This window comes from Lottia gigantea (assembly GCF_000327385.1).
Source record: "Lottia gigantea unplaced genomic scaffold LOTGIsca_22, whole genome shotgun sequence".
Classification (NCBI taxonomy): domain Eukaryota; kingdom Metazoa; phylum Mollusca; class Gastropoda; family Lottiidae; genus Lottia; species Lottia gigantea.
In genome coordinates this window covers 2,421,032-2,448,435 of record NW_008708555.1, presented here as the reverse complement: position 1 = coordinate 2,448,435, position 27,404 = coordinate 2,421,032, and the positions used below count along the sequence as shown (strand labels likewise).

At 34.4% G+C, this 27,404-nt stretch overlaps 3 protein-coding genes across 3 annotated transcripts; 1 reads left to right on the top strand and 2 right to left on the bottom strand.

Annotated features, from left to right (window-relative positions):
• Positions 1 to 310: 310 nt before the first annotated feature.
• Positions 311 to 3,712, top strand: LOTGIDRAFT_115879 (hypothetical protein; the record flags this gene model as incomplete). Its single annotated transcript, XM_009054617.1, has 3 exons — positions 311 to 419; positions 1,007 to 1,130; positions 2,188 to 3,712. Coding segments are annotated over 3 exons (1,758 nt in total), but the record flags the coding sequence as incomplete, so codon positions are not given.
• A 7,732-nt stretch (positions 3,713 to 11,444) lies between these two features.
• Positions 11,445 to 17,616, bottom strand: LOTGIDRAFT_231800 (hypothetical protein; the record flags this gene model as incomplete). Its single annotated transcript, XM_009054616.1, has 9 exons — positions 11,445 to 12,448; positions 13,127 to 13,261; positions 13,488 to 13,615; positions 14,028 to 14,181; positions 14,415 to 14,615; positions 14,738 to 14,977; positions 15,380 to 16,518; positions 16,667 to 16,856; positions 17,326 to 17,616. 9 exons carry the CDS (start codon positions 17,614 to 17,616, stop codon positions 12,152 to 12,154), a joined length of 2,775 nt encoding a protein of 924 aa, XP_009052864.1. The 3' UTR covers positions 11,445 to 12,151.
• Positions 17,617 to 20,229: 2,613 nt separating this feature from the next.
• Positions 20,230 to 25,733, bottom strand: LOTGIDRAFT_159926 (hypothetical protein; the record flags this gene model as incomplete). Its single annotated transcript, XM_009054615.1, has 12 exons — positions 20,230 to 20,368; positions 20,589 to 20,746; positions 21,111 to 21,236; positions 21,494 to 21,790; positions 22,179 to 22,302; positions 22,553 to 22,749; positions 23,004 to 23,180; positions 23,454 to 23,577; positions 23,911 to 24,038; positions 24,293 to 24,496; positions 24,747 to 24,978; positions 25,627 to 25,733. The coding sequence occupies 12 exons, from the start codon at positions 25,731 to 25,733 to the stop codon at positions 20,230 to 20,232; spliced, it is 2,013 nt and encodes a 670-aa protein (XP_009052863.1).
• Between the last annotated feature and the right edge of the window lie 1,671 nt (positions 25,734 to 27,404).

Here is a 27,404-nt window from a genome sequence, read left to right as displayed (position 1 = left end):
ACTAGAGACACCAAGTCCAGAAACTGGTTTATTGTATCGATGTGAATGTCGAGAGTTTTACACGGGACCTGACTGTAGTTTAGGTAGGTATAACAACCCAATGAAGATACTTGGTATTTAATAATTCAAATATTCTCAAATAGATGAAATACACAAATTTACATACAGTTCATAGAAACAGCAAGTCAGAAATCAGAAACTGAAATGATACGGAGCGATAGAGCAAAACTTACCAAATTCTTTCTTATCATTAAACTGCATGTACATCTGTTTTCAGATATACAATAGAATGTATTAACTTTCAGGTGTTGATGATTGCAAGAGTCAGCCATGTTCTAACAATGGAACTTGTATTGATCTGATTGGAGATTTTACCTGTACTTGTCCCCAAGGTCTTACTGGTAAAAAATGTGATTCAGGTAAGTCATTGCCAAATTATTTAGGTTGTAAAAGACAAAATACTTATCTTTACGTTTTCGAACTGCAAATCATGAGCTATACCATCCAGCGCAGTCACGTTAATAACCTCAAACGACATACGAAAAGAATCCCTCCAATTATCTTTGTGGACACTTTTGACATTGGAATAAATGAGTACTATGCAATGCGAAAAAGGAAGAATTTGCAAAAACACATTATTTCAATTTTTCAGATGTAAATGAATGTCTGCAAAACTCGCCATGTAATAATGGTGGTACGTGTATCAATACATTTGGATCGTATATCTGTCAGTGTAAATATGGATTCTCCGGTAGAACTTGCGATAATGGTAAGTCCATATAAACTGTTTACAAAAAGTCACCCCTCCTTATAAATTACACTGATTCCTCCGATTGAAATTGTGAGTATGGTATATATTTTCATTTTTATTGTTGACGTGTGCTTTGTTAAATGCTCTAATATTAATCATTGATAGAAAAGATTAAATACTAGGCTTCTTTTATACTCCGGTTGGTGTTAGTACTTGGTTTATTGAATTGATTTGGCTATTGATCTGGTATTGCAGATATTGATGAATGTGCTGAGAACCCCAGTCTGTGTAGAAATGGAGGAACTTGTAAAAATACCCCCGGTAGTTACACTTGTTCGTGTAAAACTGGATTCTCCGGTCGAAACTGTGAGACAGGTCAGTGTTTTTATGTTATACCAATTAATTCAGTTAGTTACCGAAGATAATTCAGCCTATACCAGTACATGCTGATATTACATCGTTAGCTATGTGAACCTGTTTATGTAAGGAAAGTTGAGCATGGCCTATAAGGCTAGTGACAACCCATCATAATACGCATATGGGTTCTTTGGGATATTGAAAATATCTAATCTTAAGCAGGTATAGAAATAGACTTGTGTAACGAAAAAACAGTCTTATCCTTTTTCACCATTAAATGCTTAGAAACCTAAATTTGCAGAAAATGATTGAATGTTTTTTCAGCATTTAACGATTGCCGAACTAATGGATGTGAAAATGGTGGTAGTTGTGCTCTATCTGTACGAGGTGGTTACGAATGTAAATGCAAACTAGGCTACACTGGAACCCGATGCGACATATATGTATGTTCTGGAAACCCGTGTGAGAACGGTGGAACGTGTGTCCCAACCAGTGCTACGCAGTTCTCCTGTCTGTGCCGACCTGGATTCTCCGGACCAAATTGTAATAACTTTAATCCATGCAATGGGGCACCTTGTCAAAATGGCGGTTTCTGCTCTGTACGAAACAACGATTACGTTTGCACTTGTGCTAGTGGATTTACTGGTAAGTACGAATATAAAAATACGCTCATGCTAGGATCGGGATTAAGAAAGACGAAGTAAAGCAATAAATCCAAAATTCGACTAAAGGCATTCATAATCAAACACCAAACAAAATATTCCCCCTCCCAACTTTTTTATTACGATGACGATGATGTTATGTTGTTCATAATTAATGGGTCATTTTTATCATTTGCTTCCAGGAAGAAACTGTACAGATCGTCCGTGTTCATCAAGCCCTTGTAAAAACGGAGCTACTTGTTTTGTATCTGGAAACTCCTATGTCTGTCGCTGTGCTTTAGGATACACTGGTACTAACTGTGACGAGACACCATGTAATCCCAACCCATGTGGACCAAATGGTAACTGTCTGTTGAGTTTAACTGGTCACGTCTGCTCCTGCAGAACTGGTTTTACTGGACGGTCGTGCGAGTTGAGAGATGCCTGTTTCAGTGAACCCTGTAAAAATGGCGCACGATGCGTTGCTGGTCGTAATAGTTATTCCTGCGATTGTCTTCCTGGATTTTCGGGACAGAACTGTTCTCAAACATCTTGTACCTTGAACCCATGTGCTAATGGTGGAACCTGCTTGGTAAATGGTAATGGTTACTTCTGCTCCTGTCCAAAAGGCTTTACTGGAGACAACTGTCAGCTGACGCCTTGTGATCCTTCACCTTGTACAAATGGTGGTTCGTGTATGGTAACCCAGGATTCATATTTTTGTAGATGCCCTCTCGGTACCGCCGGAATCAACTGTGAAATCAAACCTAACCCTTGTGCCTCTGCTCCTTGTCAACATGGAGGTCAGTGCCTTGATGGTCAGTTTGCTGGATATAAATGTCGATGTCCAGAAGGATTCAACGGGATCAATTGCCAGGTAGTTGACAGATGTTTTCCAAATCCATGTCAGAACGGAGCTGCATGCTTCTCGGGATTAACAACCTTTTCATGCCAGTGCTTACGAGGATTTACTGGTAAAACATGCAATGCTAGGATCGATCAATGTACTTCTAACCCTTGTAATAATGGTGGGGAATGTGTAACGAAGTCAACTGGATATTACTGTAACTGTGCCCCTGGTTTCACTGGTACAAACTGTAACGTCTTTACGCCATGCTCATCAGCACCTTGTGAAAACAACGGTATCTGTTCTCCAATTGACAATGGTTATTTCTGTTCCTGTAAACAAGGCTTCCGTGGCTCTAATTGTGAAATTTTCGATCCATGTAATCAGAATCCATGTGAAAATGGTGGACGATGCTCTGCCTTTGAAGATGGATTCCAGTGTAGCTGTCGTGCAGGATTTTCTGGACAATTTTGTCAAGTCGCATCTGGTTGCACTCTGAACCCTTGCTCTGGTGGCTCAACTTGTATACCTGTAGGAAGTGCAGGTTATCGATGTCAATGTCCAGTTGGACTGAGAGGTAGAAAATGCGACCAAATTGACATCTGTGCCACTCGACCTTGTGAAAACGACGGAGTCTGCTATGCATCTTCAAGAGCCTCAAAAGGATATTCTTGTCAGTGCCTTCGAGGATTCACCGGAGCCAACTGCGAAACCAGAGTCATTAGTGTCCTCGAATCAAAGTGTTCCGAAAAGCCATGTTTACACAATGGAGAATGTGTCATCAACTCCCAGGTTCCGGAGGGTTTCGTCTGCAGATGTAAAGAAGGTTTTGAAGGCTCAAGATGTGAATCTCTTGCCCCAACTCCTCTACCAACTCCCGGCACGACTGGAGCTTGTTTAGCCTTACCATGCCAGAATGGAGGATCGTGTGTTAATCAAGGAACAAGCTACAGATGTAATTGCATCAATGGGTATGGAGGAACGAATTGTGCATCTGCTATCAAAACCTGTCCATTAAGATGTAAGAATACTGGCGTGTGTTTTTTTGATGAGAGAGGAGAACCAAGATGTCGATGTCCAAATGCAGCTTCTGGAATGCGATGTGGTAGGTATTGACTGAAGGACAAGTTCACTTTGGTGTTCTGAGTAGAAATCATCAAATATTCAAAATATTCAATGACTTCCTGTTTTGAACAAGTTTGGGTGTCTTGCATTCATTTAGGCTGGTAGAACCCTTTTCGGGCCGGGTCACAACTGATATATCGAAATGCATTCTAATGTATTATATATGCACCAGGGTATATTTCGATACATCTCTTGCTTGAAAACCTTTCTATATACTAGAGATACATTCAAAGTTATCTAGTACTGGAAGATCTAGCAAGACACCCAATCTCAATTTGATATTGATATATATATATATTTTGTGTATATTGTTTAGTTTCCCTTTACGTGTATGGAATGAATTCTTTAACTAACTTGAACAATTCTATATCATATTATTTATTAATTTGGCAGAGTGGGCATTAGATTTTTACTAGTATTCTCTATTAACCCGTAAAATGTTTTAGGGGCAGCAATCGAAATGTTTATCAAAAAAATAACATTTAATATATTTCGTTATTACTTTACAAATATGAATTATATTGCAAGCACTTGCAATTACGTATCAAATGAAAGTTCAAGGACGAGACAAGGAGGTAATGTATTGTTCTATAGCAGAAAGTTCGCTATCCACCATTAGTGCTTACAGGAATATGCAAAATGTTTGGGTAAGTATTTACAATTACTTATTTTAACTGGACTACTCTGATGCAGAATTTCAGTATGAATGGAAAACTAATGCATCAATCGGAAAAAAGCATTTAAAGCAAATTTCTCATCGACTGAAATAGCGCACTGTCTTTTAATGAGCAACTTGGGTACTTAATCAAAGCTTTAGAGGTCTAGGTGGTTCCAGGACTTGCTTCTATTTAATGAAGACTAATCTGAATCTAAAAGACGAGCAATTCGGCACGTTAACAATAACGTTTTGGGGGCTATTTGTGTGAAGCTTTGTGTAGCGTTTAACTGTTGTGATGTGTCGGGTGGTTTGGAGGTTTGTATGGATTGTTTTGTGACTACTGTAAATTGGCCCAATCTGATTCAAATACTATTCAAATGAGTTATTTTCGTTTTTCGACCGTTCTGTTAGTTCGGAGAAACCCCGAACGAAATGTTGAACTGTATTCCAATCAGATTGAAGTTTGTTAATATAAGAAGGGAATGGTAAAGTATTAATATTTTTGTTCACCTGTATCCATAACTTATATTATAGTCGAACACTTCAAAGATATCTATGCAACTCCGGTGACGTGACGATTCAAAACATAACGACAATCAGTGTTTTTATTAGTTAACTTGTAATTATTATAAGTTGTAGTCTGTGTGGTTTTTATAAATATTTTTCTACCCAGAGTGGAAGGTTCATGTTTATGCTTTGAACCGGACACAAGCACGAATATCTTCTCTCAACTACACGACAAACGAACAGATCGTAACGATAAATTTGTAAAGATAGGTTATGGATACAGCTGATATTGATTTGTTGGTGTTTGCAACATAATTCATATTTGTAGCTTTCGTAATATATCCTGTGGTAAATTGTGTACAGCGATATTTGTGTGTTTTGCATACGCCTTTGGAACTTTATTCCTAAAACATTTTGTTTATCCATGGCACTTTCCCTTTAGTCCCTGATTCTGCTTTATGCTAACAATGGGTTTCAGGGGGTATTGGTATTTTGGAAATTACTGTGGTTTTTGTTGGGCATGCTCCTTTAAAACTATGTAAGGCAAATCCCGTGTCTCGGTATTCTACTTATGAAAGTTCTTCACATTTACCCATTTGGTACTTGACGAAATTATATCATTTATCATAATTTATATTCTTTTATTTTTTATGTTAATAATCAAATATGCTTTTAATATGTTCAGGCAACTCTGGGAGTTGACGTTGGTCGCCATATTGAATGTGGGTTGCCGGGAATATTGGACGATGGATATGGTGTAGCTGCTAAGTATACAAGAATATTATTCCAAATATGGTATTTTTCTTTGATGTTATTTAGTCAAGGGAGATAATACCACACAATACTAGATCTTTGGAATAATATTCTTCTTTTCTATATTTAATCTCATCCTGATGTTAAGAATAAAACCTGTTAATGTTATCCCTGCATGTGTTAGATACTAAACATAACATTTTGTATTATTTATCAGTAGTTCCTCTTCTTCTTTTAATGCATGTAGCTTTCTTAATTAATGATACGCTTCGATCTGTCTTCCATTTATCTTTTTTTTTCTAGTTTTTATCTATCTATCTTGATCTCTCTAGTTTCCATCTATCTTGATCTCTCTAGTTTCTATCTATCCTGATCTCTATAGTTTCTATCTATCTTGATCTCTCTAGTTTCTATCTATCCTGATATCTCTAGTTTCTATCTATCTTGATCTCCCTAGTTTTCATCTATCTTGATCTCTCCAATTTTTATCTATCTTGATCTCTGTAGTTTATGTCTATCCTGATCTCTCTAGTTTCTATTTATCTTGATCTTTCTAGTTTCTATCCATCTTGTTCTGTCTAGTTTCTATCTATCCTGATCTCTATAGTTTCCATCTATCTTGATCTCTCTAGTTTCTATCTATCTTGATCTCTAAAGTTTCTATCTATCCTGATCTCTCAAGTTTTTATCTATCTTGATCTCTCTAGTTTCTATCTATCTTAATCCCTCTAGTTTCTATCTATCTTGATCTCTCTGGTTTCAATCTATCTTGATCTCTCTGGTTTCAATCTATCTTGATCTCTCTAGTTTCTATCTATCTTGATCTCTCTGGTTTCAATCTATCTTGATCTCTCTGGTTTCAATCTATCTTGATCTCTCTAGTTTCTATCTATCTTGATCTCTTTAGTTTCTATCTATCTTGATCTCTCTAGTTCCTATCTATCTTGATCTCTCTAGTTTCTATTCATCTTGATCTTTCTAGTTTCTATCTATCTTAATCTCTCTAATTTCTATCTATCCTGATCTCTCTGGTTTCTATCTATCTTGATCTCTCTAGTTTCTATCTATCCTGGTCTGTCTAGTTTTTATCTATCTTGATCTCTCTATTGTCTGTCTATCCTGATCTCTCAAGTTTTTTTTTATCTATCTTGATCTCTCTAGTTTCTATCTATCTTGATCTTTCTAGTTTCTATCGATCTTGTTCTGTCTAGTTTCTATCTTGATCTCTATAGTTTCTATCTATCCTGATCTCTCAAGTTTTTATCTATCATGATCTCTCTAGTTTTTATCTATCTTGATCTCCCTAGTTTCTATCTATCTTGATCTCTCTAGTTTCTGTCTATCTTAATCCCTCTAGTTTCTATCTATCTTAATCTCTCTGGTTTCAATCTATCTTGATCTCTCTAGTTTCTATCTATCTTGATCTCTTTAGTTTCTATTTATCTTGATCTCTCTGGTTTCTATCTAACCTGGTCTATCTAGTTTCTATTTATCTTGATCTCTCTCGTTCCTATCTATCTTGATCTATCTAGTTTCTATCTGTCTTGATCTCTCAAGTTTTTATATATCTTGATCTCTCTAGTTTCTATCTGTCCTGATCTCTCTAGTTTCTATCTATCTTGATCTCTCTAGTTTCTATTTATCTTGATCTCTTTAGTTTCTATTCATCTTGATCTGTATAGTTTCTATTTATCTTAATCTCTCTAGTTTCTATCCCTCTTGATCTCTCTGGTTTCTATCTAACCTGGTCTATCTAGTTTCTACTTATCTTGATCTCTCTCGTTCCTATCTATCTTGATCTATCTAGTTTCTATCTGTCTTGATCTCTCAAGTTTTTATATATCTTGATCTCTCTAGTTTCTATCTGTCCTGATCTCTCTAGTTTCTATCTATCTTGATCTCTCAAGCTTCTATCTGTCTTGATTTCTCTAGTTTCTATATCGATCTGTACTGTTTCTATCTCGATCTGTACTGTTTCTATCTCGATCTGTGCTGTTTCTATCTCGATAGGTACTGATTTTATTTCAATCTTTACCGATTCTAATCTATTTAGACCTTAGAATTCTATCTTAATCTTTACTTTTTCTATCTTGATCTTTACTGATTCTATTTTGATCTTTACTGTTTCTATCTTTGGCATGATACTTTTGATTATTCGGATTGTCTAATGTACTAACTTTAAAGTAGATGTAGAAGTAGTCAGCTTTACGATTAACAATTAGGGATCCAACTTGTACTAAATCATTTAGATTCGTGGTGTTTCTGTGATGTCCACATTTTGTTCATTTTCTCAGTTTTGATAATGGATCATATCAATCTATATTGTAAGGCAATATTCTTTTGAAATGGATCTATTGTGGTCGAAGATTTTGAACAAATGAAATTTCTTAACACTGATTGAGATGATTCTGGTTGAAATTGGGAAGTCATAATTATTTCATTTTCAGATGCTTCAAACAAGCCAATTCAGCATTGCGCATGCGCATCTAAGCATTTTTCATTCACTAATGAGCGCTGCATATAATGTGCTATGATTTGCATCATTGCGGAAAAAATCTTTAGATTGAAAGAGCATTATGAATATAAATCATCTAATTTGTTATCGTTTAAGTTCTTTCAGTGAAAGCAGCGTTTCTGTCCCAAGCAGCGAAATTTTGACTCAGTTTGTAGTTCTTCTTTTCATAAGTCGTAGTTATTAGTCGTGTCATAACAATAACGATTTTATACGTAGGTATATGAAACGAAAACGCTTTTAGGGGATCACTGCATGCGTTGTAACAATTAAAGTATGAACGATCAATACCATACGAGAGAGGTTGTGCTCAAAAGGTGAGGAGTAGACATCAAAATTTTCCATGTAACAATCAAGGAAGTTTGAGAGACTGATAAATTTGAAACAATGAGGTAACAACATAAGATTAGACAGGATCGATGTAGGTATAGACCGAGAAATAATAAATAGTTTCGTTAATCATATCCTGAAAACGTTTGTTCAATCAGCAATTGTTAACATTGTTTGGTAAGAACGTAGTGATTAGACGCTCGAAGGTAGGATGAGTGGATATGTCCCATGATGTTCTGGTTTTGTTCAGTTAAGGTTACGAGGCAACCAAGAGGTTTGATACTCAAATCTATAGTCACATCAGTGAATAACTAATCAACATTTCCGCGGTAAGGGCATGAAAGTTGGCATCACTATGGATTTCCTCATGGGTCGGAAGGTTAAGTTCATTACACTATTGTACGTTATATAAATGCGATTTACAAATTAGATTTAATAAATTGTCTTTAAACGAAAAATCAGACATGTTAATCATTCAACAATCATCTTTCATTGTGTTCATAATGTTTTAAATAAGGTCATTTTGGTCATTGAACTCGCGAATTTATATAAGGCGTTATACCACATTCTCTGCTGTGAGCGATATATTGTTGCTGCAAGTAAAGCGAAGGCGCAATTTTCAAAAGTTCGCTGCAACTATGAAACTAATCTGGATAACATGAGACTCACTTCTTTCCTATTTTTTCTTTCAGAACGAGTTGCCTTCACCTGTCCAGAACGACAAGGAAATTTCCCACATCCTGATTGTCGATTATGGTTACATTGTGATTATGGTCATCCCTTTGTCAAAGCCTGTCCTGGAAATCTCCATTTTAATGCCAATTTGAAAGTCTGTGATTGGTGGGATAACGCCGGATGTTCTGTTCCCTCACGGCGTCAAATGTTCCCGGGCATGTACAACTTACCCTAAATTCTTCACATTTTTCTTTTTACTTTAGTCTTTCATATAGATCTTATAATAATTTTCTATTTATTGTTCAAATGTCGGTGAAAATTTAGTTTGGCATAATCTAAGATTCTATACATTGGCGCACATCTTTTAATCAAACTATCAAAAACACTCATTATTGCTGATCGTAGTTTTTAAAAAAACTAACCTATCACATATGTATTCCTTTAAATTGATATTACTTCCATTTTCATCGTGAAATATTGATATGTTCTGTTTCCATGTAACCAATCGCAAATCAAATTTACCACCATAAGTTAATTCTGGAATAGAGTGCGTCAAAGTTAGAAAAATTTGGGTTAAATTCAATAACAATTTTCTGTCGAAGTAGCGACTATTTCACTATAATATATATTTTATCCTATATCACTTTCCAATCAAATATTTGGACCATCAACTCATATATGCACTGCCTATCAACCAAATTCGTCAAGGTCCTTAACTATCAGGTGACATGTCAAAGATCTCTTTCCTGGACTTCAAACGGTACAAACCATGCAGGTGTCAATTAGATCTTCCAGAACGCAAATGCTAATGATAGATAAATAACTGTTTATTTTGAGACTAACTTTTTCTTAATGAAAGCTAAGTTGATTCTGCATAACGATGGCATGATAACAAACTTACAAACCGCCATTTTTATATATCCACTAAAGACTGATAAGCAAATGCAAAGTACTTTCAACTTAATTCTTAATTCATTATGAATAATAATATAACGTGATAGATCATTCATCGTCACTGCAGACAGATCGTCGTCCACTTGTCATAGTTGTAATTTTGGCAGTAAAATAGAACAATTCGCAAATCAACACTATTTATGTTTCGTATTGTGATCACGTGATATTATATGGCGGATTGTAAGTTTCTTATGATGATTTTAAATAGAAGGAGGAATAAAATCAAAGCATAAATATCAGATTGTAATATAAATATTGTATAAAATGGGGGACATCTATTTTTATTTTCGTATTTTCTTACTTTGTTTGGTTCAGTTCGTTTTGTACTGGTTATTAGCATCGTTGGGTTCACTTCGTCTCGTCTTTCGCTGTGTTCATTTTTTGTTTGTTCTTACCTTGTCACATTGTTTTTATGTATCTGTGTTCAAATTACTCTTTGGAATTTTGAAAACAATTTTAAACTGGCCTTCTGAGAAAAAATAGTTAGAGTTAGATGTGTTCATATTATCAGTACACTTTCGACCTTTATAATTATTGATAAATAACAAAATACTTCTAGAAAATCAAATTTGTTCTGTGTTTAGATTTTATATTTTTGTATGTTTTGTTGTAAAATATGGGGGATATTTTTATATACTGTGTTCTATTTTTGAAAACTGTTAAATTGTACAAAGGGAGCTAATCACACTCTATTCAGAATAAAATCTTACTCTTTCTCTTATTTTTATTCATCACAAGCCGGAAATGAGGGAGTGCTGTTTCCCATGCAGATATTGTCTTCGCTGAGAATTAATATAATCCCATTTGCACTACTTACATGTTGTTTCAGACAGACTGACGATTTAAACATTCCACTGACCGACTTCTAGCAGGTCGACAATGAGATCCAATATTTTTAACAAAGTAGTACATTCACAACTTATGGTATGTGAAATCAATTGAACTTCACGTTGAACGTCTTGTATTTCAACGTAAACGTTTGATGGTGCCCATGCTGAAGGTTGTATATACCATCTAAAGCGTTTGACTTTGAAGTAAAGTTAAACAGACACGTATGCACCCGAATGGCGTCTGAGGCTTCCTGGTTTTCAAGATTTGCACATCCATGACTTTAGTTATAGAAATTAACTTGCTTAGATACAAATTATTGCATAATATGATCTGCATAGTTTCTGACGTCGTGCCAAACTACCAACCCTGAACACTCCTTCAGGCTCGGAATTAACAAAAGATGCAAATCTTAAACTAATTGTTTAACTTTCAAACATTTTTATTTCATTTATAAAAATATTCCAAACAATATTAAGATTTGTCATAATAAACATAATAAATAAAAAGTCTAATATTTTTACGTTTATGGAAAGAATCTTTAATATTTTTGTTTCATTTCCAATCAAGTTTTATCATAATTTTAACTGGTATGGTATAATACTCAATCTAATTCAATTTAAAATGTTTGATTATTATACTATATTATAGACAAGGCGAATATGAATACGTGAGTGAATGATGATGAATGAACGACGAAATGAATTTTTATGGAAGACTTTTATAAAACTATTTTTCTGTTATTTATAATCATGCGTGAGATATTTTCTCTTAATTTATGTTAAATTTTAGATTAATAAAACACAATAAATAAATAAATTGTTTCTAATATGTCGTTTGAGTATATTTTAGAAAAAACCTAAAATATGAAAAATAATTTGTTTTCATCATTTTTGTACAATCATCTCCTATTTTTAATTGGTCATTTTTTGCACAACTTTTGAGTACAAAAATTACTAAATATTGGATTTCTTTTTGTATATTGGAATCCGTGGTTAAATGACAAGCTAATATTTCAATTGAAAATCTTTCAATAAAGGTTTTTAAATAGTAAAGCCCAAATGATATTAAAAACAATTTTTGCATAATCATTTCCAATTTTTTTTTAATAAATCATTTGTTGCATAATATTTGAGTATGAAATTATTCAAGTACTTAATTTTATCATTTTGAGTTTGTTTAGGAATCCATGGTTAAATGAGAAAGCTATTTTTTAAAAAGTGTGGTTGAATTGTTTATGGTAAGAAATGTGTTCTTCAATGATTCTTTTATCAACAAGTGGAGAAAAAGACATGCCACAAAATCGACATAAACCTTCATCGATTTGCTTCTTCAATTCAGCGTTATATCTTTTCCACAATTCAGCTTTGGATTTGCACTTTTCTAAAGATTTTGATAGGCTGGTTTCAATGGATGGTTTTGGTTGGCTGGATATTATTCTACTGTGTGTTGGTTGGTTGATTGTCTCATCACACAATGTGAACTGTACACGTGCTTTCTTGATCGTTTCCTACAAAACATAACATGAAAATTTAAATATTACAGTTGGTGAATCAATGAAATCAGATGATGATCGTTGACGTCCTTCTATTTTCAAATAATCAAACTAACCGAGATGAAATCATTATGAATGGATCCTTATATACACGCCTGGTTAATAAAGAGTCATCTACAAACCGACTAGAACGCGTCGAGTTTCCTACCCTTGTTAAGGTGCATTCGATTGTTTTATCAATTGAACAGTTTCAAGTCCACGAACCTCTTTTGCATATTGGGTAGCAAACAGCCTTCTGTGTAATATTCCAAAGTGTCTTCATCGCAGACTCCTGGAAATAAAGGTGGACAAATTTTAGATTTTTATGTTTTCAAAATCTTTGTGGGCAAATATTTTGTCCACCTTTAAATCCATAGAGTGAGCAATTAGGTACAGACATAAAAAAGAGGACAAGAAACGAAATTGTATGTTACTGCTCCTGAACGAGCCAATGAACAAGGCCATAGAGTAAAGAATGAATTTACCGTCAACAACCGCGCCGAAGATAGAGGACATAGAGAGTTCTGTTAGTTCTTCATGCGAATAAGTAGAATTCAAGTTTGATAGATTTGACCAACTTTGAGATTGTTCTGTTCATATGAGCATGTTCAGTAGACAAGTACGTGAGATATGTGGAGCAAGAAAAGTATTTACCGGTTTAGCAACCACTCCTGACCATGTTGGTTGATCTTCAACTCTAGATGTAGACTGCTTAGCAACCATTGACGCCATCTTGACTTTTAATTCCTCTCGTTCGTCTTCAGCTTTGTTGGCCCTCTGACGTTCATTCTAGAATAAAATAGTAACAATGAAAGTGATTCTATTAAGTACACACATAAAAGGAATGACTTCACAATTTGATTATCATAGACTGTATATGACTCAAATTCACCAGATCATTAAAGGCGAGTTTAGGCTAAGTCACAGAGAAAACTGCATAGGAAGAAACTGGTCTGGGTCAGACTGTTTGAAATGGTCCAGCAATTGTAAAAGGTATAACTGGTGATTATCTTACCTCAAGAAGCTCTCTCAATGCTGCAAGGTCTTTGTTCTTGTTTTCTACTTCATGACTCTGCGTATCCACTCGTAACAGTAGAGATACAATCCATTGCTCTCGTCTTTCAATGATTACTTTCAATTTTTCTGAAATTGTACATCGGTAACAAAACATGTCAACAGGGTTGAGATTTCTAGAAGCTAGAAAGAATCAATCCCTTAAAAAGTAATCTTTGTCCAAGTCTTTTCATTTAACGCATTCTTTATTTAAGGTCAAGATTTCACCTCTATATTCTAACCAGGTTACGCCCCTGTGTATTTTCTGTTCCTAATATTCTTTGAATAATTGCCACCATAATTATAAATTCATTCTGGATCCAGAATTGTCTCAGACGAACAATTTAAGAACCCCCAGGAACATCAATCCATCCCCTCCCATTGCATGCGTTTGCCACTGTTTAATACCCGAAGGACTCGTGACAAAAAAAAAACCCAGAAAAGCCACCCCATTCTCCCAACCTTCGATTCGCCAGTCCGTGGTAAAGAAAACTAATCCTACCAATTGTCTCCAAACTGCTGCTTTCACATTTACATCTAGGACTACTTTCTAATGCTGACTGTTTTTTCTCAATTTCTGTTATGGTTGTACGAAGTTCACTGGCTGTTTCTCGGAACTGTTTATTCAAGGTTCTCAATGATTCTTGCATGGAGTTCTACAATAAAACAGAAATAGGCTTTTCGTTTAACAAATATGTTGTTAGGAAGGAAATCCGTACAAGACAAAAGTGTCAAATATACAATACTTTTGATCATTGAGATTCAATTATCGTAACATGAATCGCTATTTTTAAACAAGTGGTCTTGAGGATTTAAGGATCATATTGACAACACAAGATGATCAGACATATAACTGACATAGAATGAACTGAATAAATTTTAAATTTACCATTTCGTGTCTAAGCTGGGCATTATCAACTAAAGAAGACTGGAAAGCCATCTCTAACAATTCATTGTTTTCATTCAAATTCTTAATGATATCATCAGCCTCAGGGACAATAATTGCCAAATCTTCAACTCTATCAGTTAATGTTGCTACTGAAGCGGTTTCTGTTTTTTTCTGGGATTTTATATTTCTTAATTCCTCCCTCTGAAAACGAAATAACCCATTAAAATACGATTACACGACTCTAGTCTTTCAGCACATGAACCGAAGGGAACTTGAGTTTTGACAGGTGTTAATATCTGGGCAATATATAGTAGCAGACTTACTATTAAGTTGATCTGGTTTTGGAAATCAGCTCGTTCTTTTTGAAACACCCCAAGTTGTTTTTCAGCTGTTGAACATCTTTCTTTAAAGGTTGTAACCATTTTTCTATTGGATTTACAACTGATACAGCCTGAATTCTGACGAGATGATCGGACAAGACTCTGATGTTGTTTCTTGGTATAATATGGGAATTTGACTCGGCATGTTCTCCTCTGAGTTGCAATTGGTTCAGTTTCCCGCTGCTGAAAATGAAATTATATATTGATATGCAAGATTAATCGTGGTCAGTGTTTGTCAAATCTGTTATCCTTTCAGAAAGCCTGCATAAAGCTGGCTGTCATTTTGGAAACGGATAACATTGTCATAGATAGATGAAACAAACAGAGGCAACATTCTCATAATGTCGACAGAAATTATTATTGCTAAATTTACCCTCAGTTTTGTACTTAAATTATTTTCACAGCGTGGACAATTGCTAAACATGTTTAGAAAATAAGGATCACGAATGTTATTTCAAAGGTAAGATTTTATATCCAAGGTTATACAAGAATGGAAATGGAATACTATCAACATCTAAATGAATGCATCAAAACATGGGTCATAAAAAAACAGTAATGATAAGCAAGGTTTTCAACATAACATACCTGGTATGGGATTGACAGGAGCATCTTGGGTGAAAATGGTACAATATCAAGAACATGACTAAATCCTGGAACTGATGGGAAGAAAATAGGCGACGAGAGAAATGGTTGAGACACTATAATTGGTTTGGGTTGTTTGTATGGAACCAAGGCCAGGCTAGTCTCTGAAAAGTCTGCCTTCTTGTTTGGAACTTCAACGATCTCGGTTTTGGATTTCCTTTGCCTCTTTCTTAAGCTAGGTTTGGTAGATTTGACCGTTACTGTTACTTGAGAATTTGGTTCCGATAAAGTGGTATCGATGCCGTGTGAAGAATGCGTTTGCTTCTCTGATTGCTGGATAGTTCTTGAGTTCTTCCTGCTTTTCTTATTCTTTCGTTTTGGACGTCTGCTTTCTTCACCCTTTCGATTCTTCTTGCCAGCTGCCTTTTCATGGAATAAAAGATCTAAGTCTAAATCATCTGAAAAATCGTACGATGATGGTGGGTTCGATTCCTTCACTTGTTTGAAAACTTCGACATATTCATTTGACCAGGCATCAGCACTATCCTGCCAATCTTCATTACTACAGACACTCTCTAGGTGTTCATAACTTCCAGAAAGTCGGGTTTTAAACTCTTCTACAACTGAGGATGCAATGAAATCTTTCGGCTCTTCAACAGATTTATTCATGAAAACGGAAGCAAATTGACTAAATGGATGGTCGAAATCGTAAAAATCTTCTACGACGTTTTCTTTCTCTACGATTTGAAGATCATCGACCCAGCTATGATCTTCACACTCCTGTTGGATTAAACTTGTTGTATCTTGGAATGTAACCTTTAGCTTCTGTTTTATCTTCTCGTTTGAATCTGATTCAGTTTCTTCATCCTTTCTGAACATTTCTACAAGTGGATGAGCGCTGGTGAAAATTTTCTGTAGCCAACTTGGTTGATGTTGATCCTTTGAGTCTTCTGGGTTGAAAAATTGCACGATTTTCTGGTTTTGAACGTTAGCGAAAGGCATCTCTGTCTTGGCTAATGTTTTATTGACTCTATCTGATGGTGAATACAGTGTTAAGACTGTGTTGTGTTCATCTAAATCAAGGGTGTTAGCCACTTCCGGTAGGTAAAAAGACGAATCAATATGGGTTTTTGAAGGAGAATCTGAAATTTAAGTACAATTTGATAGTCATTTTATGACTTATGACTTACGTGTCAAGGAAGATGACTTTTATTTTCGGATCTGTATATCCCACGCACCCATGCCCCCATCAGTTGTCGGAAGATCACGGTATTTGAAAAGTATTCTTACCTGTTGAACCACTGAATGGTTCGGGTACAATAACCACTTCCTCATCGTCCATTAGGGCATTTTCAAGAAGGTCAAAGTTCAGATCTGATTCTTGAGGTAAATCGAGGATGTGAAAGAGGTCGCTGACTCCTACGACCTGATTACCAGATGATATATACAGAAACTGGAATGTGTTCAGAAGATTTTCGATCTGGAAGATACGAAAGGTACAAACAGATCCATAGAACTGCTAATACATTGAGATTTTCATACAGATTATATAGTGATTCGGTTTGGACTGTTCAAATATTACGGTTTAGGGTTTTGGTTTACAGAGGATGTGATTTCGAGGGGTTTCACAGCCAACCAATAATGGTAGCATTTGCCCTCGACCATAGTTGAAACTATATATTATATTTTCTAGTAAGATTCAAACAAGCAATGTTACAACAAGTACAGTAAATAAGACAGCTTTATACAATCTACAGTGTTTTTAAAAGGACACAGACAGGTGGATGGATGAAATGAGTTCCACACAACAGTCATGTGAATAAAAAAAGAAAATCAAACAGTCATGATACACGAATCAGGCTAGAAAATGAAATAGCAACGACGCAAGATGAAAATTGAAATGAAGTATCAACAACGCAAGATGAAAATTGAAATGAAGTATTTTTTACCTTAGAATGTGGAGCCTCGAAAATGACTCTTCGTCTCATTGGTAGTAATTGAGAGAAAGGCTTAAGTTTTGCCCACTGGAAATCCACATATTTATTGAAATCTTCCCAACCGGATTGAAATAATCCGATCCAGTCTCGTTTATGGGTGGTATAACTATCCCCGATGGTGTAGGCAGCAACAATATCGGAATGGGGACTGTAATATTTCTGGATGTTTTCAAATGTAACCAAATCTCGAGCTGTGTTGACATCCTCGATTTCACTGTCGCTTGCATTTAACCAGGATTCCATATTGAAGGGTGATGATGAAATGTTTAATGAATGAAAACTAAAACAAAAGATTGATGTGAATGAATTGAAATGTAGTAGATAAAAGTATTAATTTAATGCAATAGCATTTAGCTCAGCGTAATATTTCTCTTTACGCTACAAATATCAAAAACTTTTTTCCGTTTGAGATTTTTCTTTAAAAAAAACTCGTTCTTTACTTCGTAGTTCTCAGAATTATCAAAAAATATTACAAAATTACATGCACCTATTGGTTGTAAGCATTAAACTTATAGCGAAGACCCCAAAAATGGGTTCCGTTTTGCCGTCAACATTTTTCATATTTTTCACTGTAAAAACGCCATACTCGGATAAACCAATTATTCCATGCATAAGACATTATCAAAATAAGCAAAATTACCATGAAATATCATAAATATTTTATCAAACTTACGTGAAAAATGAAAAAAAATGTAGATGAAATAAACGCCTTGTCTATAAAGCTTCTCCAAGAGATAACTTTTGATTATGACGTCATGGGTAGCTAGGCACCGGCGATTGTTCTAGGACTTAAATTCACAGACTCTGAGGAAGCGCCGCTTAAACATTGAAAATCCCAGAGCCTTGAAATCCAAACTTTGCCCTAAACTGGTGACCTTTGTCATTATCTGCGTTCTTTAAAATTCGGGGAATAACTCTAAAGGTGGTAAGCTACTCAATGGAGAAGGTCATACCAATCCTAGTCAAAATAGATCATTGTAGGCCTAATGAGATTTGATATAAAATGTATTTTATTTTGACCTGATCGTTATGAACAAAATGGCAACGCGATAATCTTGTCGTGGAAGCGGGGAGACACGTAAGATTTTACTTAAAATTTTCATCGGCGACGAAAATCGGTGATCAAGACTGATCTTGTGCCCGCACTATCAAATGCCCATACCGTTTTGTTATTGGTTTAGTACAAATTGTAGTCCAATGTATCCTGCTATACGTACAACCTTAGTTTCAATGACAGTTACCCCTGATAGGCCTATTAAAACATCATCTTCTAACATTGATGCATGGCTTTCGTCCAAATTTGGGGGATTTAAACCACAGAAATCTAAATAATTTGGTAAGAAAATTGTCGATTCTGAATAGCTGACGCTTCTTAAAAATGTTTCTGTTTGCTGCGTATTTTCTAACGCTACACAGAATTAGTCAGAGCATGCTAAGCAAATGTACATAAAATGTCTTCTTATTTGGTTTAGCTTTTTATTTACATGTAATACCCAATTTCTATGTTAAGGATATAATCTCCAGATACAAAATCTTCAGTCATTCGTTTTCCACTGTCGATAATCACTTGCGGATCATACAATAAAACGATTGGCGACAAACATCAAACATGATTTGATATTATAAATCCTGTCGTGTAAGCCCAGACCCACGTGAGATTTTACTCAAAATTTGCATCGGCGACGAAAATCGGTGATCAAGACTGAAATGGGACTAAAACCAACGACTCTATCGAGCGGTTGTACAGTCCACAATAAATCTTGCCATTGATATAACCCTTTCAAGGTACATGAAGATGGAGTAGGTTGTTGGTTGATATACGAGTTATAAGCTTGTAGTGCCATCAAAACGACAAGCTAATTCCTCTCCAATTCCAACCTTCAGATTGTAAAAATAAGATAAGAATAAATGATTTTATACAAAACTTTATAAATAACAATGAGAAATGATCACAATATAATATCATGAATATGATAAAATTAATCACAAACATATACTCTTCATAATGCCACATTTATACAGTTCAAATTTACTCATGTTTATCTTTAATAGACTACTTTCTACATTATCATTTGTACCTTTGTTGTGGACCTGCCAGAGTAAGTTTGATCCAAAACAAGCAGAGGGTCATTCATCTGATGTCAGTTTCTCATCAACTTAAGATACTTTATTGCTCAGAACATCTGATCTGCTAATCACACAAACTGATTTAAAATATAGTTGTATTAACCAATCAGATTACTAATCCTTTTAGGGGTAGAGATCACATTAAATAACGGCACAATTTTTTGGTATACTACTCCTTAGTTTTATTGCACACTATGTTTCAACAATCTGCAATCTAGTGTGTAATAAAACTAAGGAGTAGTATACCATAAAATTGTGCCGTTATTTAATCAGATTACTGTATATCTTTATGATGTTCATTAAAGTCCAGTTTTTATATGATTATCAGTGTAAGAACTACCAAGTTAACAATAAAACACTAAATTTAGATTTTTGAGGAACTACAGTCTGAACTATGCACTCAATACTGCGTAGAAAAAAAGTTTATCAATAAAGTTAAAGAGATGGCTCTTAATCATCATTCTGGTAGACTTAAAACAAGAATCTTGAAAACCTACTAATATGGAATAATATTCTCATATTTTTGTTAGTTTCAACTAGTTTTTCAAGCTACAGTTATCCATATTGCCTCATTAACTCCTCATCTTCATGGTATAGCCCTGCTAATACTAATGGAGATCTGAAGTAAGGATCTAAGGAAGGACTCACTGAATGGTCTTAATGCCCATGTTATTCATTTTATTTTCTTCCATCAAACATTTATGCTTGTTCATTTGACAAGTTTATTTTTCAGTTTGTTTTAGACTGGAATGTAACTGGAAGTAGATCTTTAGCAGGAAAACCATGATTAACTAATAATATTATCACCATGGCAACAAAGGGAGATAGCAACAGCCATTGTAAATCTTGAAGAATCAGTTTGTTAAATCTGAAACAGACAACGGCACAAATTAAAAAAGAAACTCTGAATTGCATTTGTTCTCAAATATTTCTTTGACATATCCTTTAAGATATTTTAACAAAAACAAAAACTGTTAAATTTGTGTAAAATAGGTTTATATCATAGATCTTGTTATTTCAAAGGTATTTGGCAAATTAATTTATAAGCTCAATTATCAAGAAGTGTGGTTTATTCCACACAATCTTACCTAATTGCAAAAGAATCTGTAAAAACTTGACCATAATGATTGGTCATTCTAATAGTCACATGACCTCTACCAGGGTGAGCCCAGACGTGTAATTTTTCTTTATAAACACCAGGTTTATCATAAATTCTGGATAACAATAAATTACTACCATAATATATCTGTAATATACATAAAAATTACAAAAAAAAATCCACGTCAGCATATAAAGAAAAAAAGATTTTTGAAAGGAAAACAATTTTAATTTTTGAAACAAAATGGCTTGCTTTTCCTAATATTAATGTTTAAATAGTTGTGTAATAGATTGTGAACATAATAATATAAAGAACAATAGATTTTTGAAAGGAACACAATTGTTATCTTTTAAACAAATCTGGCTTGATTTTCCTTATTAACGCTTAAATATTTTCAAATAGTTGTGTAATAGATTGTTCATTAACATTCAATGAGAGCAAACTTAGATTTCAAATACATTTTCCTATTAAGGAGTTCATCAATAAAACCTCTACTAACATGAATACTTACCTTAACATAATATTTATCAGTTGACTTTCTAGTGATGGAATCATCCATTATTTCAAACTCAGTCCAGAAAGTATTCCCTGTTATTTCTTTAACATATCTTATATGATAGGGTATATATATCACAGGCTGGAAGATAAATAATGGTAGAAAATAGAGTGTAATTATTTTGTGATATTAATACTTTTTCAATGACGCATCATTCCATTGACAAGTTTATGTATGTAAAAGGTGTCTGCCATATCCACAATTCAGCCTTAAAATTCTTATGACAAATGGAGTGATAGTTAAAATCAAAACCAGTTTCAATTGAGATTGACAGATCATAACCTATAACATCTCACAAGTTCAATTAATCCAAAATTACAATATTATAGTAAAGTTACCTTTTTAGGAATAAAACTGAAATCATTTATAGATTTAGTTGCTGAAGGCCAAGAAATCAGCTGATTCCTCTTCACCATTGTTTCACCAATCCAGGCTTCAGGAGGAGTTTCTAGTCCTGATCCTAGACAAATCAGAGATCCATCCCTCGTCGCTACTAATAGCTCCACCCCTTCTGACATAATCACCAGGTCATGTGACAAGACTTCAACCAATGAGGTTTCACCGACGGGAATATGAACTTTACAGCGTTGATCACCAGCTAGAATGTGTAAACTGCCATCTTCAGTTGTAAATACCTAGAATAGAAAGATTTCTTAAAATATCGTTCTCTTGGAGTAATAATTTTGGGGTTTCTGGTAAGCTACATCTATATTCAATGTTGTATATTTGTAAAAATATGTAAGTATTAATTTGCAAATTTATCGATGATTTAGGATTTGGCAAGCAATTGTCTCAAAATTTATTTTAAAGTAGATTGCCATTAAAGCTCCTACTGTAAAACAGTCTCTCAGTTCAGTCAGTAACTTTATTTTGCTCATTATATAACCTAATATGGAAGATTTAATTCTATTATCAAAACTATTTGTGTTGATGAGGAGTAAAAGCTTGTGTTGAAAGCATGAGATAAGCTCTTGACTGTTATGAATTTGTCTCATGTCAAAAGATGCATACCAAGATACTTACCAAGTCAGGAGGTCCTCTAGGAGTAAACTTCATCAGTAATACATTAGCTGTTATCCTGGAGTGGAATCTAACAGGCCAGCCTGGTAATATACTTCCATCTGTTCCATTTAATACGTATATGTCACTATAATAAAACAATTACTACTATAATAAGTTAAAAACTATTATTAGGTATAGACTGAGTTACAAAATAACTACATGTTTTAATGATATCCAATATGAATTAAAAGGAATCTAAAATTGTCTCTCAATAAAGACAGACATCAGAACATGACAGACAAAGGTCAGTATGTTATAACTTATTCATAGATAATATTAAAGTAAGTCAAAGCTCTGCTTCTCTACATAGTCAAATAATAAAGGGTAATTCTCACCCTGTATTTGTTGGTATTATAATATCAGGCTGATCATCTTGATTCAGATCTGCTATACGACTTCCAGGAGATGATGTACCGCCAGTTTCTGATTCCCAGATTACACTGCCATCTGGTGTCAGACATTTAACATTACCATTGGTATCTATGGTGATCAGCTCTAAAATTCTATCATTGTTGACATCAGCTACTGTAATCTGCAATATAATATTAACCTATTGATTCAATATGGAATTCTTGGCAAATAAGACTACCATGCTTACATTTGTTTTCCAACCCTGTACTTTCACTTAAATTTAAAGCAATTTCTGTCCAATTTTGTTCATGTAGACAGACTAATTGTGGATAATATAATAGTTTGAAATTAGCTTCAACAAGACAAGGTAAACCCACAAAGAAGACAATTGCAATTTCTGACGCATGTATAAGTAAAATATTTGGGATAAAATACCTGTCCATGTAGAGGATTCCCATCATAGGGAAATCCTTTACGTTGTTGACCTTGAGAAGTCAAGACATGAACTTCACCAGAGGATGTTCCCACAATAATCTCAAGGTCACTTGACTCTCCATCAAGGTCAATTACTGTAGGAGTAAATAAGTTATATGTTGGTGCTGCAGAAGATATCTGAAATAAAACACCAGTAATGGTAATTCTCAGGAATGCCATCCCCTAGTCATAGAGATATGTATATAAGAACCACAGAAGTTCCATTTTCTTGGAATAAAGTTTAATTATAAAAAATCCACTTATGTTTGGATAGCATCAGAAACAGGAACACAAAAATCTACCAAAAACATCCGTTGGAATTTCTATTTCTTTATAAGTATCTCAAAAAATTTGTGCATGTGTATAACTGACCTTGACAAATAGTCTACAAAGGTCAGAAAAGTAACAAACCTGTGAAAGACCAAGATAAGCTGTCCAGATGATGTCTAACTTGGTAAGATTTAAAACAACTATACCAGCAATAAGATAGTCCTCTAAATCAGGATTACTAATATCTTTTAATCTATCAGAATCTCTGCAATAAATACCATACAATTTGATAATACAATGTTCAGAAAGACAGCATAAAATAGTGTGATGATACTGACACGAATTTAACATATTTTTAATTTTGTATTAGGAATCATGATTCAACAATACCACTCATATGAATAATTTATTTGCTGATATCAATGTATTTCCAAACTGTTATTTTGGATTTTGGGTTTCATTTTTCGGTTCCAAACATTAGTTCGGTACTAAAGGATTTTAATCAGTTAACATATTAATAAACTGGGTGTAAATTCCAATAAAAATGCATCATTTAAACAAAAAGAAGAATTTGCATTCAATTCTCAATTCTTTTTACCTGTAATCTTCAGAATCAAATAAATATGTAACCGGTATGACTAATTCTTCAACGCGACCATCATTGTTTAAATCAGCTAAAACTGGTGTAGAGTATACATGACTATCAACTGGTATATAATCACCTATCTGTAAAATATAAAGTTAAAATGGTTCAGACTTCTACTGGTGAAAGAGCCTTTTCTAAAGCCATGCAAAAGTTGTTCTGCTTGGAATATTCAATCTTTCTAGTCAAAACAGATATTTTTATAAAGTTTTACATCACACTTTCCTTCTTTAGATTATCTTTTAAAGATCAGCAATCTCATCCAATGTGCAATTTGCCAGGACAGAGGCATTATCTTACTCTGTTTAATTTTAGTCAAGAAAGTAGGTCTACATACCTCATTAGGTGAAATGTGATCTGGAATGAAACGTTTTAAATCAGAATAGGGTACTATCATCAACTGTTCATACCATTTATGTAAAACTAATACTGGAGGTATCTGAAAATGGCCTATCGGCTTCGTATCATGTTGATATATTACAACCTGACCTGAGGTCGTTGTGAAGATAAGGTCAAGGACACCATCTCCATTATAATCAAACTGAAAACATAAGTCAAGAGGAACAAATGACACAGTCATATCGTCATATTTGCTTTGTCAGTTGAAGGAGCTTGGTATTTGCTATATGAAATGGAAAGCCATAAGTTATTATTAAGATGATTGTATCTACTGTTTTAAAAATGTTTTTGAGGATTATCAATATAAAGTTTTAATCTCATTCATGAATGATCTTGAATCAATATATAAACCAGTTACACTCAATCAAACAAAAACAATTACTCTACGGTACCTGTATTGGACTAGAATGAACGGAATCATTTAAATTCTGAACTGGCCATCGAAACTTCTCTCCAACTAATGTTCGACCAGTTTCTCCCCTTACCACATTGAAAACCTCACTAAATGGGGAGACAACAATATCTAATTCTCCGTCTGCATCCACATCAGCTATTAGAGGTGCAGATGAAAATGGAGTGTGACTGATTTCTGTATGCCACAATGTCTGTAGCAGGTAGCGGCAACTGTAACGTGAATTGTTGATAAAATAATTCAAAGGCCTGGTAAATTATCATGTTCATGTTTTCACTCTGGCAGATAATCTAATTTAGCATTTCAATTTCCTCTTTACTGTCTTTGCCCTTTTGTCAGTTTATCAAGACAATATAAATAACAATGGTAATTTCGTAGCCTACTTTGAACTTTAAGAGCCTAATCTGACGCAATTGATTGTTCAAGCACTCTGTAAGAAATTTTAAGTAGGCCTATAGCGTAATTCATACATAGTTAAGAGTTCAAAGGTTGGAGTTGGGCTATTTAAATAAACATATGGGGTGTGTCAGAAAAGTTCCAGGACTTTGATGAGAGGGGTTGTGAAAGGACACTTTGTGACCGATCCACAATGACAGCATGCCTGCACAAAATGGCCTGGGCTGAGAAGAACATCGCCTCACTGGAACAACCTCCCTGCTCACCAGACCTGGCTCCATGAGATCTTTTCGTCTTCCTAAAACTTAACTTTATTTTTAAAGACGACATCAAGAAGTCTGTGATGACAGACCGATGAGACACCAGTCCTAGATTTCTTCTGAGACAAGTTACAAGATATAGCTTTATCTCAAAATTGACATAATACAACATCTTTGACAAGAAAGAAGAACAATTTTACGAACCTTGCTATTTGAGATTCCTCTGATTTCAGCTTAGATGCAACATAATCTTCATTGCACTTAATTTCAATGATTATCAGCCAAGAAAACAATAATTTCAAAATAAACATTTTATTTAATGGGCGCTGACATCTTGAATTTAACGCCATCTATATACCAAAGGGAGATAATAGAAATCAAATTAAGACATCGGGCAACAATTTTGGATGTCATAAAAGGCGGTGATAACCTAACAGAAGTCTTTTTGAGCACAAACATTGACCTCAAGTTTTTCTTTTTCAAGTAACAGTACTCTAGAGTTCCCGAATTAAGTGAATTTACTTCATTGTGCTGATTATTACCTCAGCAATAAACCTCAAAATAACTGGTAGGCTAAGGATAAGGGTCTACAGGGATAAGACCTCCCATCTGCAGTCTGATAACCTCTAGTCCTTTCTATTGGGGCCTGTTAATGTCTTGTCATGTCAGAGTCTGGTGGGTAGGCTAGAGTTTCTCAGACTCAGAAGGAGTTATGCCACAGAGATGTAACTTGGTATAAATTAAATTCAACTTCTCTTGATACTTATGGTACCGTATTGTTTTTTTTTTTCATATCAACAGACAATGAATGATTCTAGAAAAATAGCACCAGAGACACCATTTTTGCCTGTGTTGGACGTGCATCCACTGTTTCAACCAAAATAAGTGTTGGAACCATCACTTCAAGCCAAAACGGTGGTTGATGCAATGGAAACAACTCTCTTCTCCTTTTCTAATGAAAGCAAAAGTGGTGTCTCTGGTTCTGCTTTTCAAAATCACTCAATCAGCATCTGTTGATATGAAGAGAAACAATGCCATTTGTGTAAGGAAATGTTGAAGTTTCATCGTCGTGGCATAACTCCTTCTGAATCAGCCTATGAACTTTTCACCACCTACATAGGCTATATCTAGCCAACAGCATGAACCTTCTGAATTGTACCTAGATTCTGTTTGAACATGTAGGCCTTTATTCCACGAATATAGCCTGGATATGATTTAGCACACATTTCAGCAAAATTTACTAAAGCTATAAGAGTTGCTTGTCTACAAAACCCTAAAATTCCCAGCCTATTTCAGACAAAACAAACCATTATTATTAATGTTTTATTTATTTTGTATTAAGTTATAATAATATAATAATATAATACAATGATAAAATAAAAACTATTATATTTATATACAATATAGGCTTTAATATCTCTAAATTTAATCTTCTCTATAATCTTTAAAATACATGTATTAGTTTACAAAGTGCCATTTTGGCAAAAACAGTAATGAATAAAGATATTCTATGTGTGTTATGAGTTGCAAAATATGACAATGAATTTGGTCTTTAACACCTTCAAAACCTCTATGAACTCTTCAACTGACAAAGCAAATATGATGATATGACTGTGTCATTAGTTCCTCTTGACTTATGTTTTCAGTTTGATTATAATGGAGATGGTGTCCTTGACCTTATCTTCACAACGACCTCAGGTTTTTCTTTATTATAGCACAAGACGGTACCATTGTTTAAACTAACAAAACATTATTAAGCTAACCAGCACTTTTAAATGAACAGTCCTTACTTCGGACCTAGGCCCGTGATTTCTATGAGTTAAATTCTCATTTCACCTTAACACTAGGCCAATTTGCTTAACTCCTTGAAATGAACTCTACCTCATTATGGGGCTTATTGGAAGTGTTATGTTTTATTTTTGGTGACGTTAATTGTTAAAAGATATTGGTGTGAGGGCATAATTTCATCGACACAACAAAAG